This window comes from Panthera onca, chromosome B2, assembly GCF_046562875.1.
Source record: "Panthera onca isolate mPanOnc1 chromosome B2, mPanOnc1 haplotype 2, whole genome shotgun sequence".
NCBI classification, from domain to species: Eukaryota; Metazoa; Chordata; class Mammalia; order Carnivora; family Felidae; genus Panthera; species Panthera onca.
The window spans coordinates 108,834,598-108,850,389 of NC_138343.1; the positions used below are offsets into that span (position 1 = coordinate 108,834,598).

The 15,792-nt window shown below is 38.9% G+C and overlaps 1 protein-coding gene across 1 annotated transcript; it reads left to right on the plus strand.

Moving 5' to 3' along the window:
- The first annotated feature begins 480 nt into the window (after positions 1-480).
- Positions 481-13,362, plus strand: GJA1 (gap junction protein alpha 1). Its single transcript, XM_060616537.2, has 2 exons — positions 481-676; positions 10,432-13,362. The coding sequence occupies exon 2, from the start codon at positions 10,448-10,450 to the stop codon at positions 11,594-11,596; it is 1,149 nt and encodes a 382-aa protein (XP_060472520.1). The 5' UTR covers positions 481-676; positions 10,432-10,447; the 3' UTR covers positions 11,597-13,362.
- Positions 13,363-15,792: the final 2,430 nt, after the last annotated feature.

Below are 15,792 nucleotides of genomic sequence, written 5' to 3' on the forward strand. Positions count from 1 at the left end.
TCCCCACTTAAGAGGAAAGGAATTAGATCATCAAATAACCCACACCCACCTTTAACTTCACACACCTTGGCCAATATGAAACAAGTCTGCACTGGCTATACTCTGTTCCACCATTTTTATTTACTGCAACACAAAACATGCAATATATATAATTTTAGAAAAGATTGTAATATTATAGAGAACTTTTTATTATCCCTGGACTTTTGGTGAAACAAGCACTAAAACCAGTAATTGCTATCTATAAAGAGTAACTACAAGTAGTGACATTCACGCCTCTAATGCTCTTCCATTTTTCTCGTCAGCAAATTTAAACTACAACTTGATCTCAACCTGGCTATTCCTCAGTGCCTTTTCTCCCCAACCCTTCCACGTCCACCGGCCTCCCCTCCACTCTCCTCCCCGCCTTTCCTCTGCCCCTCCCCTTCTTCAGCCCCTCCTCCTCGTTGAGTCAGTGGCTTGAAACTTTTAAAAGCTCTGTGCTCCAATTAGAAAAAAGCTTTTACGAGGTATCAGCACTTTTCTTTCATTAGGGGGAAGGAGTGAAGAAAGTACCAAGCAGCAGCAGACTTTTAAACTTTAAATAGACAGGTCTGAGTGCCTGAACTTGCTTTTTCATTTTACTTCATCCTCCAAGGAGTTCAATCACTTGGCGTGCCTACTTCTTTTAAGAGAAAGAGTAAGTTAAAAAAATACTTTACCTGTTCGTTTCTTTTTCTAAGTAAAAGTTTTCTAAAGTTTGAAAATTTATTAAATGGAGCTTTGATATGGTACTGTAAATGGAATGGTGAACTTGAAAATGTGTCTGTAGTTTTAAATTTAAAATTGAGCGTTCAGTATTTATTTTCTTGACTGTTGAAAAGTTCCTAACAATGCAACAGGTAAAATAAGATTCAAACTTTTCCAATTGGAATGAAGCACTAGTTTACTGGATATTTGGTTCTTCATTTTAGAGTATAATTTTTCTTTTTTCTGGAGTCGATAATAGTCTAGGTGCTTTGTAACTTGGGGTGGGGGGGGGGGTTGGCCTGGGTTGGGGATTTGACTGACAACATCACAAAAATCAAAGTGCAAATTTGCTTAGCGTGCTTGCTATAGAATTCTACACTGTGTGCTTTTTCATATGTAAATCTTGATTGATGTTCTATAGCCCTGCAAAGCAAACTTCTTAACAAAGTGCTTTGTTAAGACCTTGCGGTTACTTGACTTCCACGTGGTCCCTTCCTAGAATTTTCCTCAGTAAACAAAAAGATATAAAAATCAGAGTTGTAATATTGAGGTTTTTAAAACAAATAGTTACTTTATGTTAGCAACCACTTTGGAAAGATTTGAGACCCTAGGAGAAGCACCTTTTTTACTCGACCACGTTGGCAATTCAGCAGATGAAATCCCTTGAATGGGTGGTTACTCACAAAGCATTTGAAGGGAAGAAACTTTTAGAAAAAAGTGAATGCCAGGATGCATTTTCAAAACCGTCTCCTAACACTGAAACTCCTAGAAAGAATATGAAATAAAATAAAATTTCTTAAACATCGCCTTAAGGGAGCTAGCCGCCACCCCCCCACCCCCCCCCCCCACCCCCCGACTCATGCCCCTCTTAAGTCCGTCCGAACCTGTAACAGACTTCAGAGCTCTGGGGCGACTTTGGGTTGGAGCAGCTTGGGTGCTGCCAGTAGGCAGTGATTATGTTGATTTGTTATTTTAAAGGGTTCAGTTCCTTAAATGCTCTATTGGTAACACATTCTGTTATCCAGAAATGCAACCATGCATTTTGGTGCTTGCTAAGGATTTTGTTCACACTTCACAGGCCAAAGTAATTAGTTTAAATTCTTAGTGCGACCCTACAGTTTGAAGTATTTGCACCGGCGAATGCTGAAAAGCAAATAAAAATGAAAGCTTCTGCGGAGGCCAGGGGCGGGGTGGGGGGTGGCGCGGGGCGCCTCTGCCATCTTAGCATCTGTCGGGCTCGCTCCGGGCTCCTGCGCTGCCGGAGCTCCGGGGTTTGGAGAGGTTTGCTAAGACATTTCCCTGAAATCCTTACCAGCCAAACCGAGCGCAGGTCCTCGTTCCGCCACTGAAAAGGAAGGGGAGGGGGAGCAGAGCGGGGGCAGATGGACTGCGTGCCAAATGGTAGAAGAAGAGCAAACGATTAATTCAATTAAACGTGTCAATCCAATTTCCCTTCCCTCTCCCCCCCTCCCCTTTTTTTCTGAGTCCTACTGTGTAAACGTTGGTAAAGCAGTCTGAGTACCTCGGGGATTACCGTGCTCATATTGCACTTGTAACTCTTGCAAGTTCTCGAAACTTCCCAAGAATGGGAAGGGGGGTTGGGGGGGGGAGCATAATGAAATGAGGAAAGAGCTAATGACGTGTCCAGAGGCGAATCAGTACAGGATTCGGAAACTCAAACCTTGAGTTCCGAGCAGCGGATTGCCCATAAATCCACTTAGGCATCCAAATGTTTACTGAGCGTTTCTGATAAAGTTTATCATAATCTCCCCTTGACCAGCCTCACACTCACCCTCACCCTGGGGCAAGTCTGTATCTCTCTTTACAAGTGCTAAGTGGGGGTGGGAAGAGGAGACCTATAAATTGTTGGTAAAATAGATTTGGTTTTATTTGGAAATGAGTTTAATTTCTTTTGCTTCACGAACCAAGTTAGTAGTAAAAACATGCTTAATCTCACCCCCCCCCCGAAAATTGGGCACACTTGATCACCAAGTGTTCCGTTGCAATTTGAAGAATAGATATTTCTTAAGGAAGCCTGATTTTTACTTTCTGTACGAAGATTGTTGAAAATAAAAGCCAGTATTAATGCAGAAGTCTCATTAATTCCATCTCACATAATGAAATAAACTGGTTAGAAAATAACTCGGAAGTGTAATTTTTCTAGGTAGGCCGAATTGACTGGAAATTATACCAGTAACAGGAGTACATTCTGTCCTGGCAATGTGTGTGATGCTTTGTACTTCCCAAAGTCAGGGGTATAGCTGTCACCTGTCCTTTGCGTGGAAAATGCAGTGGTACTGCTGTGCTCCTACTTTCTTCACATTTTAAACAGGTTCCACATTTTTCTAATGCCTTTTAGAATTTATCACCACAGCTGCCCCATCCACTGGATTTCTCAGCCTTTCCCGTGTGATTCCTTCATTGCTGACTCCGGGAAACAAGGTTCCAAAGATACTCTCTAGCAAGCATCTTTAAAGGGTGCGTTTTCAGATACTGAAAGTTGTTTTCTTAGTTAGATGTTTCCAATTCCTGCGTAGAGAAGGATGGAAACTCATGATACAGTGCATTCCTTCCTTTCTTTTATAATATCCAGAGGTGTAGCTTGGTATGAAGTCTCAGCGTTTTATATATGATACCCGAGGGAAGAGAATGATAGGAAAGTCACCAGTGATTAATACCTTCTACTCCACCTTTCCTGTTCTGACTTCCCTCCAAGATTCTAGGTTGTTTGAGTAGATTTTTGGAGCTTATCCACAGATACCAGTTCAGCTCTGAAGGGAAAAGTAGTTATCTAGTGTTTATGATTAAGGTCAATATTCAATATAGGTAAGTCCAGTTTAAAAAAAATCCCCAGAGTTTTTCCTTCATGGGAGGTTAATTGTGTGAATTCTGTGGTGGTGGTTGTGTGGGGTTTTTTTTTTGTTTTGTTTTGTTTTGTTTTTTGGGTCCTTGTGATAACTACCTAAATTTTTCACTTTGCCTGTCTAAATTCACCATTTATGTATGTACATATTATTTTTTGCCAAAATGAAAACACAAACCATGGTGAGATATGTATATCAATGGCTTTAGCCTTAAAATTTTCCATAATGTCCATATTTGAATTTCCCTAGCTTTCTAAGTAATTTCTAGAAAATATAGATTTTATGGAATGTTTAAAATTCAGAGTAATGTAGAAATGGGATGGGGGTTTTTTGTTTGTTTTGTTTTTTTAAACCAACTTCTGTGAGCTAGATACATTCTATAGAATATGGCTCTTTTAATTATTTGAGGAAGATGCCTTCAAATAGAAACAAAGACAGGAGATGTTCTTCATGATTTTTTTCTTTTTTTCCTTAACAGCTGATAAAGGGTAAATTCTTCCTTCTAGATCTGTAGGGAATTGCTAAAATAGCAATATTGTAATCATTACAAGAGCATCTTAAAAACTAATTGATTACCATTAGGAAAATGTTAATCATTTCCTAGCTGCTATTTTGCTAAAAAAATACTCCAAGATAAAATAAATGAGCTATATCTATATCTAAAGATCTTTTAAAGAATACTAGCTAAACTTTATTAGCTCTTACTATGAGCTTTCAAGTGCAGGAGTTATCTTATTCAGTGCTTACTGAAGAAAACAGACTGTTCTTAATCAATACACTTGTGAGTACCCTAATGGTGTATTTATGTGATGACAAAATAACCAGGCTGTTCAATAAAAATAGTCAATTTGGAGGTAAGTGGAGGAGAACACCAAGAACTTATAGAAGTTGTGTTTTGTTTTGTCTCACCTCACAGTAGAAGAACATGGCTTTCAGCCTGCAGCTTCTGACTTAGTTAAGGTTTTTCTTCTGGCATCCCTAAAGTGACCATGAGGCACTCCTGTTAGTGGGGGAGTTGAGTGGTAGCCATTGAACTGGGGGGGGGGTGTCTCTGTGTGATAGGTATCATACTATCTTTGGAGTCCCTCAACCCCTATCTCATCTCATTGTTCTATGGAGGCTGATGTAGGTTGACTATGTGGTGAAGAGGGAACCAAGGAAAGAAAGTCTTGTAGCTCCTGTCCCCCCCAAAACTACACAGTTCTATGCTCACATGAAAGCTGAGGAAATATAATGGTATGCTTCCTTTTAAATAGAATAGGTATTTAAATGGAATAGGTTTGATACACTACAGAGTTAGGCTAATCCTGCAGATAGGAGGAAGCAAAGGTTGTGTATTATTTAATGAACTGGGAATATTTACCATGGTACTGGATTCAAATCATTCAATGCCCGCATAGACTCAGGCTACTTAGAGGTGTTATGTGAACCAGGGTTAATATCAGCTGCTGCTCTTCCCCTTCAGAGCCCCAGCCCTACCTCAAGATTTGTCATTCTTGAAGTAAAAACAAGTTTAAATGGGCAAGACACTATGGTGTTACTTATTCTCAGCACTGTGGTGTTATTTATTCTCACCACGTAGTGTACAGAGTGAGAATACAGCAGAAGGGGGATGACAACACAAGTTTGTTGTTTAATATCTTAACCTGTAACAACATAATAGACTGAATAAACATCTCTGATACCTGACGCAGTTCTGCAAGAATCCCAAATTACTGTGCTGTGTAATAAATTCAAGAAGCTCTTTGTTAAGGAACCTTTTTACTTACATCAGTCCTTACTGCTTGCTCAGGAGTCATTTGAAGCATATTGTTTCAACAGACAGTTTTCTGTTTTAGCAATTATCACTTGAAAATTTAATGTCTGCATATGAGATGCTGACAGTACTTTTTTTTTTAAAATACTATGAAACTAATGTAAAGAAAAAATTAGTTTGAAACTTCAGAAATTTGGGATATATGTAAGAGAATCCCAAAGAGGTAGTAAACAACAAGACTGGTGAATGGAACCTGGTGCCTTTTTGGGTACTGTGGAGACCACAGTGGACAAACCCCCTTGTGGAGCTTGCATTCTGATTGAGGAAAACAGACGGTAATAAGTCCTTGTCCTGGAGAGAGACAAACAACAGACAGGTAAATACATATAAAACCTGTCAAGTAGAGCTAAAGACCATTAAAGAAACAAAAACAGGACAAAGGGAAATAGGAAGTGACAGGACTGGAGGGCTGGCTGATGAAGTGAGACCAGAACTGAGACCTACAGATGTGACAAAGTGAACTGCGTAGACAGAGCAGAGCTGATCAAGGCAGATCAACTTGATCTTTCTTTCAAGATTGGCTGGCTGTTGGAGGAGAATAGTTTGGCAAGCAGGGTGACTAGGCTAGTGACCTGAAACCTGAGGAGGTGATGATGGCTGAGATCAGGCTAAGTGGTGGGGAGACTCCGTCAGTCTGGGTTTTGGGGGAAGATAAAGCCTATAGTATTTGCTGACAGTATGAATGTCAGTTATGTTAATTATGTGTGGATATGAATATTACCAAAGAACATCTGGCTGTTGTGACTGTAGAGGAATGGTCGCAACTGAGCTCAGTCAAGAACGTTTACTGCAAGGGACAGGGGTTCTTAGAAAAGTTAAAAACCTCAGGAGCGTTTACATTTTAGCTTGAGTGGCTTAAAATTTTTTGGTCTTAGTATATTAAACACACGCACTGCATTACCCTTTCCCCCAGATAAATCTATGAAATGATTTTTATCAGGCACTTCGATAGTCATTTTCTTACACATTTTTAGCCCGTGTGATTTTATTTTTCCTTTAAGTGCTTACTTTCAATCACTGAAAGGTGATCGATATCAAGTCTCACTTTAGTTCTTAATCCTATTTAACTTTACTTAAGTCCCTACTCTAAACTCATTACAGCTGTCACTTGTGAAATTCTCTAAAATCAAGATGAAAATATTTTCTAATTTTCCTAACAATTACTAGGGCATTAATGACATGGAGCGACTTGACTACAGCTTTGGCGTGGTGATTTGTTTTTAAGGGCCTGGCAAAAGGGACACTCAAAAGTAATTTAAAATTGAAGCTTTCTTTTCATTTTGAATCAAGTGTTTGGATCTTTATGCTCTTGGGGAGCATCTGATGGAAGTAGAGTGACACAGGGTGGTTCAGTGAAGGGGGAGCTCAGTTCCCAGATGCCCAGAGAGCCTCTGCTCCTCATCCCGGACCACCCCTTTGGCCTTTTTAGATTTTCTTCTCCTTTCTGCTCTTCTAACATTTCTCCAATCCTAAATATTTTGAATAAGCACCAAAAATGTCAAGGAACCATTGTTTGCCTCCTGGCCTGAAACTTCAGAATCACCTGGTGCATTTGTTTTAAAAAAGAAAATAAACACCGAAAAAACCCAACCAAAAACCAAAACCAAAAACTAATTTCCCTGCACTCCCCTCCTGCCCCTCACCCCCCAATCAGATTAAGTCAGGCTGGTGAGTGCCAGGAATGTATATTTTCAACAAATGTTACCAAATGATTGTGGTTCAGGAACCACTGCAGAGGGTCCAAGGGGTCCTTGGAGAGGTCATGCTTGGATGCCCGTGGCTTTTGGCCTCTAGTCTAGAGGGCCATAAAGAGCAACAGGAAAAAATGTGACCTGACCTGACATGGTACACAGAAGACAAGAAGGATGATCCAGCTGCTGTCAAGCATTTGCTTCTAATGAAAATTTTGCATTAACTCCTTAACCTAGACCTTATTCTACATATAAAGTCCCAGCTTGGGAACCTAGAGGTGAAGGCATGAATATACATGAAGTACACTCAGCTCCTGTGTTTTTCTCCTGTATCACATAAGGAATATACCTGTCTTATGATGGTAAATATGAATGAGGTATACAGTCTGTAAATCAATGCCAGGGATTCAGTAAACATAATTATGCCCATTCTTTATTTAAAAAATATTAATTTTTTAACTAAGATTTGGAAAAATGAAAATACTAATGGGGTAGAGGGTCAACTAGTTGATAGAACTTTTGACTCAAAACAAAGTGAACAACTACCAGAAAAAGTAACTATTTTTGTTACCTCTCCTTGAAAATCACAAGCATTATAAGCCATCGCATTAAACATTATCTGATGGTCTCTGTGAGAGTGGTAATGACAGGTTACAGGATACTGGGTGTCCAACTGGATAATTCATCTTATTCAGATGAAAGAGAATAACTCATTAATGCAAATGACAACTGCGTGGGTGCTTAAAGAAAAGACAACTTTGCAATTAAGTTGCTGGTGTATTAATAAAGAACTATTACCTAGTGAACTGCCCAGTGACCCAATTCACATACTGTTGCACTATGGGGTTGTTTTTGGAAATCTCAGAATTACATGAAAGTTGAGTTTTATTTTCCATAATATGTACTGGAACTTAGTATAGTACTTAATTTCCACAAGCATCTACATAATCATATTTTACTTTGAATAATGATGAAGCACTGACCAAGATGACAGCTTTTCAGTGTGCCTGGTAATATCTAAACATGTTAAGTTTGTCTTGAGCTCCATCATTGGGTGAGTATGATGAGATGTTTGCAGACAGTTTATCATTTTATAGTTGATTGTTTTTGTGGTCCCCTTTTCCCCCGGCAATTGGAGTATTGAGCAAAAGCAGATGACACTGGCAAAATATTGTAATTCTCTGCAAACAGAATTAAGGCCAATTTACACATCATCACATAGAAACTATCTACTGATATAGCTCCAAAAATTCTGTTTTGTTTGTTTGACCCTCATGGACTGTACTTCTTCATTCCCAGTGTACTATTTTCTGCTAAATTGTAGTTTTTTTTCTATGTTCTCTTCACCATTAAACTGTCCATCAAAGCTAAATTACTCCTATCACTTTGAGCCTCCCCTGGACTCTAACTCTTTTTGTAACCTTATAAGCCTTTGTTTTTTTGTTTTTTGTTTTCCCTTTGTTCTTTTTTGACTGCTCTTTCCATACATCAGCTTCACTGTCTAATGTGTCACTTCAGAATCTAAAATGGCCCTTCCCAAAAGTGGAAGGGAAGCCCCCTTTTTAATGACCCTCGGAAAAGCATTACTTCTGTGATCTGCCTACCCACTTCCCCGTCTTCCTTCAGCATTCTTTGGCATTCTTGCCATCAAAGATACCCATCGACTGCTGATTTAGATAGCTGGCACATAGTTTCATTTTACGGATCTGCCGTCTCTTCTCTGTTCCATCTGGGAAATCCCAAGCCAGATTTCCATTTCATTTCTTCACTTCCCTTGGAGGGATAGGCATTAGATGGCACTGTAATGTTGCATGGTGGGGAAGACGACTCCCTTGGATTTCATTAACTTCCTACAAGGAGAAAGTGGCTCATAGTTCAATTCCAGATGAGAAGCTTTTATATTCAGATAATGAACATATTTCTATTTCTAAGAAGCCTATGTAATCCTACTTTCAGTTACACTGTTTAAAATTTATTAGGAAGTTCCTGGAAAGACTTTGCTTAGCTTGTTTTTGATTAATAAATAATCTTTGAGCTCTTCTTACTTTTGTAACTCTCCATTTACTACTCTGGTGAAAATTAGACTGTATTCTCTATGCCTGCCACGTGTAATGTTACTCATTTCTTCCCAGCTTTCAGCCCTTGCTAAGATTGTATGAAAGCGTGAGAACATTTCTAGCCTTAATCCAGCTTTATTATAATTTTAAAACCAGTGTGGTGCCCTAGAAATCCTTGGCCTTGGGATCATAAGTCTTCTTGTGGCTCTAGTAATAGTTAAATATTTCCTATACCCCTAAGAAGGAGCTATTGACAGAGGTATGAATCGAATTATATAAATAACTTTTGGGATCCATGTTGAGATCTCTACAGAGTTGGATCTATTTCTCATCCCCAGCAATGGGGAAGTGCTAGGCTTACGATATCTAGCTATTGATAGGAAGTTAAATCTAGTATATCGGCTGAGGGCCCAAAGCCTGGTAAGTGAACTTGAAAGTGTACAGCAATCAAAAGATGAAAACCAATCATTTTTGCTAGAGATAACACTTTAAAGTGGTCTAATAGGAGTGAGACAAATTGAATTTTTACTTGAAATGTAATGTGCATTTATTTACTCTTTGCTTTTTTGAAAGAAGTGCCCTGCATATAATGACAGTGTGTCAAAATGGTGTATTTTAGTACACTATACTTTTCTCTGGGAAGAAGACAGACTTTTGGACCACATAAATCACTGCTTAAGAAGAAACAAGTATAAATGACCGTAATATAGAATATACACAAATTACACTTGAAATAGCAAGGTGAAACATTTCAGAGTAGTTAGGAATAAAATGCTGTATAATAGCATTAAGGTTTGGAAATAGCTTGTGTATAAATGTGTTCATGGGTGTTCTTACTTCAGTTCTTAAATACCCATACTTTTCGAATACCATCCATCAGCATTTTGCTAAGGCATGCATCCAGACACAAGCCTATCTGGCGAGAACTATTGTCACTTATCAGATGGATAAAATAAGCAGAGGCACTTAGCATAGACAGTTTCTCAAGTCACATGGTAGGGCAGTGGTTGAGCAAGTAACATCTTTGCCAGTTAAGATTGCAATTTACCAGGCACATCGGCTCTGTTGCTACTTCAAGAAAATTGTGAGACATCTTTGCAGGCGGAAAATGGGACAGGAAGAGTTTGCACTTTTTTGGCGGGGCAGGGGCGGGAGGGATGTACTAGAAAGATATGAGAACTTTAATAATATTTTGACTATTGACTGAAAACAGTTATACATTTTAACTAATAATTTGCAGTCTATGATCATTTAGTTGTCTTTCTGCTTCTTTTCAGGTGGTGCTCTGGCAACATGGGTGACTGGAGTGCCTTAGGCAAACTCCTTGACAAGGTTCAAGCCTATTCCACCGCTGGAGGGAAAGTGTGGCTGTCTGTCCTTTTCATCTTCCGAATCCTGCTACTGGGGACGGCGGTTGAGTCGGCCTGGGGTGATGAGCAGTCTGCCTTTCGTTGTAACACTCAGCAACCTGGTTGTGAAAATGTCTGCTATGACAAATCCTTCCCAATCTCTCACGTACGCTTCTGGGTCCTCCAGATCATATTTGTGTCTGTCCCCACACTGTTGTACCTGGCTCACGTGTTCTACGTGATGCGCAAGGAAGAGAAACTGAACAAGAAAGAGGAAGAACTCAAAGTTGCCCAAACGGATGGTGTCAATGTGGAGATGCACTTGAAGCAGATTGAAATCAAGAAATTCAAGTATGGTATTGAAGAGCACGGCAAGGTGAAAATGCGAGGGGGCCTGCTGCGAACCTACATCATCAGCATCCTCTTCAAGTCTGTCTTTGAGGTGGCCTTCTTGCTGATCCAGTGGTACATCTATGGATTCAGCCTGAGTGCCGTTTACACCTGCAAAAGAGATCCCTGCCCTCATCAAGTAGACTGCTTCCTCTCTCGTCCCACAGAGAAAACCATCTTCATCATCTTCATGCTGGTAGTGTCCTTGGTGTCTCTTGCCTTGAACATCATCGAACTCTTCTATGTCTTCTTCAAGGGTGTTAAGGATCGTGTGAAGGGGAAGAGCGATCCTTACCATGCTACCACTGGCCCACTGAGCCCCTCAAAAGAATGTGGATCTCCGAAATATGCCTACTTCAATGGCTGCTCCTCACCAACTGCTCCCCTCTCACCCATGTCTCCTCCTGGGTACAAGCTGGTTACCGGAGACAGAAACAATTCTTCCTGCCGCAATTACAACAAACAAGCAAGTGAGCAAAACTGGGCTAATTACAGTGCAGAACAAAATCGAATGGGGCAGGCGGGAAGCACCATCTCCAACTCCCATGCACAGCCTTTTGATTTCCCTGATGACAACCAGAATTCCAAAAAACTAGCTACTGGGCACGAACTGCAACCACTAGCCATTGTGGACCAGCGACCTTCCAGCAGAGCCAGCAGCCGTGCCAGCAGCCGACCTCGGCCTGATGACCTGGAGATCTAGATCCAGGCTTGAGAGCATCGAGATTCCGCTCACTTGTGGAGAAGAGAAAAGGTGCTGTCGAAAGTGCACCTTAGGTGTTCATTTTGTTCCATTGCAGGTGGTACTCAACAGCCTTCCTCATGAGGCTTAGAAAACACAAAGACATTAGAATACCTAGGTTCATTGGGGGTATTTGGGATAGGTGGGTGGAGAGGGAGGGGATAAGGGAGGTACATGTTGGTATTTAATGTAGTTGATTCAAAGAACTGTAGTTCTAAATATAAGTTGCATTAGGTGATACATAGCTAAGGGCTTTTTTTCCCCCCACACACCCCTAAGAATAGTTCTGTGTATGTGAAAGAGTGGGTGATATTTTTGGATAAGTACTTTTTTTATTCTACCATGAAACTGAAATAACTTTGACCAGGAAAAAAAAAAAATGCTTCCTGGACATCTTGTTTCTTTTTATCAAGAAAAAGTTGGAGGACTGTCCTTATGTCCCTGCTAAAACATTCCATTGTTAAAATTTGCACTTTGAAGGTAAGCTTTCTAGGCCTGACCCTCCAGGTGTCAGTGGACTTGAGATACTATATTTGTTATTCTTGGTATCAGTTAAAAGTCCAGACGAGGCCCACAGAAAGAGACTTTCCATCGCATTTTCAAATCTCGGCCAGTCATATGGACATTATTTCTTTTACATCTAGTTGTGACATGTAACTGCCATCACTGTTTCATCATTCCTCAGCTACTATTCACATTCATTTAGTGGTTTCTGTAAACATTTTGAAAACAGTTGGGATGTCACTTAACATTTTTTGAATTAGAGTCAGGGAAGAAAGCCATGCTCAATATTTAACAATCACTTATATGTGTAAGTGTGTGGAAGAGTGTGTTTTATTCGTCATATATTGGTACAAGCAGATGCAGTATAAACTCACAAATACAGATTTGAAAATAATGCATACACAGTGTTCAAATTTGAGCCTTTCTCATGGATTTTGTGGTGTGGGCCAATATGGTGTTTACATTCTATAATTCCTGCTGTGCAAGTAAAGCACACTTTTTTTTCCCCCTAAGTGGTTTTTTTTTCCCCCCCATGTATCCTATTATGGATACTGGTATTGTTAATTATGATTTTTTTTCCTTTTTCTCTTTTTTTAGAATATAGCAGTAATGCTATTGCTGAAATGAATGATTTTCTTTTTCTGAAGTGTAATCATGAATGCTTGAATGATAGAATTTTAGTACTGTAAACAGGCTTTAGTAATTAATGTGAGACACTTAGAAGAAATGCTTAGAGTGGGCTTTTAAGTGTGCCTAAATGAATTTCGCAGTAACTGGTATCCTTGGTTTTGTCCTACTTAATACACATTAGTTCAGAACTTGTATTCTGTTATGAGTTTGACAGTCTTTTGGAGTGACCAGCAACTTTGATGTTTGCACTAAGACTTTATTTGGAATGCAAGAGAGGTTGACAAGAGGTTTCAGTAGTACACATGTAACTAATTTATTTGAAATCTACCCTAAAGAAATCTACCAGTTTCTTCAAATGTCTTCTTAAAACTCATCAGAGATGATTCATGAAAATGCAGAGCATCATACTTTTCTTCTTGCGTGTCAGCTACGTAAACAATTTTGTACAATGAAAAATACTAATTGGTTTGACATTCCATGTTAAACTACTGTTACGTTCAGCTTCGTTGCATGTAATGTAGACCTTGTCCATCAGATCATGTGTTCTGGAGAGTGTTCCTTATTCAATAAAGTTTTAATTTAGTATAAGGAGAGCAATCTATATCCTGTGTGATTTTTAAAACTTTTATTGCATCTATTCACAATTATCAAAGACATTTCCATTAGTTTTGATGATTTAGGCAAATAAGATTCACAAACTTCAGGAGTCTTTAAAAACAACATCATTAGCTAGGTTCAGTGCAACATTGATAACAGTTTTGGGTATTTGTTAAACTAAGAGAAGATAAAGTACATAAGTGTTGGATTTGGAATATAAGATTAGCGATATGTGCGATAAAGCTTAAAATAAGGTAATGTTAAGTAATTTAGTAGATCCGTACATGAGAGAAGTAAGCATGAAAAGATAAGGACGATGTAATTTGAAAACTGGAGCCTCCTGGAGATAAAAGACTAAGAACAAAGTCCATTTAAGTGTGGTTATGCTCTATGACAAAAGAATGAAATAGATCTAGGAATCTTATACCTAAAGACATTGTGAAAAATACAAAAAATAGATTTTAGAAATTCCTAACACCCCACCCTCCCACCCAACTGAATCATTCAAAGGGAGTAGAATAGTTTTGGACAGTGTATAATATTGCTATAATTTTAGATATAAAATTTATTGGAGTGCCTGTGTGACTCAGTTAAGCATCCGACTTCAGCCTAGGTCATGATCTCATTGTTCATAAGTTTGAGCCCCACATCAGGCTCTGTGATGACAGCTCGGAGCCTGCTTCAGATTCTGTGTCTCCCTCTCTGCCCCTCCCCTGCTCATGCTCTGTCTTAAAACTACACATTAAAAAATTTTTTTTTAATATATAAAATATATTAATACTTATAAGTCACGTTTCAAATTTTTAAAAATTTGCATACATACCACAGCAAACTAGATTACTAGAACATAAAATTAGTACTAATTTAGAAATCTAGTCCAGTTCAGTTGCTTCTTTTATTTTTTTTTGAGCAAGGGTTATGAGATTTGCCTAAAATCAAAGGATTATCTAATAACCAGTTTTCCAGTCAATATAATTGGTAATGTCAACATGTCTTCGGGTATTATCATTTGGCTGGCTGAGAAACCTATCGAAGAAGCAAGTTTTCTGTGTATTTGCATTTACTATGGGAAATAGAGAAATGAATTATTTATTTGTATCTGTTTCTATGTCCTACACATGCAGGGTTCATGAGATATGGATGGATAAATAATTAGACCATCGAATGTTGGAGTAGGAGAGTGGAGGTATGAAACAGCGTTCTGATTTAGGTGTATGGAGGTGAGAGGGCAAGTTACGGCTTTCAGAAAGTGCATTCTAAACATTTCCCAAATTTAAAGCTTTCACTAATTACAAAAAAAAAAAAAAAAAAAAAATTAAGCATGTACTAAATATACACAGTTTTGTATATGTATACATGCATCAGAGAAGTTCTAATTCCCAAAGGAAATCATTGTCAAGAGTCAGACACCAAGCACATCAGGCATTTTGTTGAGGAGAGATGATTTTTAGAATGGCCCCATAATTCCGGCCCAAAGAAGCTTACAATGTGAATCCTTCCAGAAGTATCTATCTATTATTTTTTTCCTTCCAGAAGTTTTCAAAAAGATGTTCCACTCTTCATTTTGCTTAATTGTCTGCTTCCCGCAACTAAAAATTAAATTGACTTGTGTTTAAAAATTATGAGAAAATATGCAGTTTCATTCCACAAATATTAGATACTTTTTCGCATAAAATTTCATGTTTAAAAAATTAAAATTTGAGGGGCACCTGGGTGGCTCAGCTGGTTAAGCGTCTGACTTTTGGCTCAGGTCATAACGTCACGGTTTGTGGGGTTGAGCCCCATATCAGCCTCTGTGCTGCCTGCTTGGGTCCTCTGTCTCCCTCTCTCTGCCCCTCCCCCACGCTCTCTCAAAAATATTTAAAAAAAATAAAAATTTGAATCTTCTAGAAGTAGAACTTTCTGTGGTAGTAGAAATGTTTTATTCTGTTCACTATGGTAGCTACTAGCCACATGTGTCTATTGAGCCCTTGAAATGTGGCTAGTGAATCTGAAGAAATGAATTAATTTAAATGTTAATTAAATAGCCACATGTGGCTAGTGAATATCATATTGGACAGGGCAGTTCTAGAGTCTGCCAGAGGAAAAAAAATTTAATATTGAGTGGAAATGGGGGAGAGGATGGTCATGTTAGAAAGGAATAGGGAAGAGAAACTCCGAGGTCCTTTTAGAGTCTTATAACAGTATTTCTTATTCTGTAAACACTAGGAAACTATTTTAAACAAAGCCTCTGCTTTTATGTGAAATTTGCTAGTCTTTTGTTAGATAATCATATATTTTATTTATTTATTTTTAAGTGTTTGTTTATTTTTGAGAGAGACAGAGCATGAATGGTGGAGGGCAGAGAGAGAGGGAGTCATGGAATCTGAAGCAGGCTCCAGGCTCTGAGCTGTCAGCACAGAGCCTGACACGGGGCTCAAACTCAC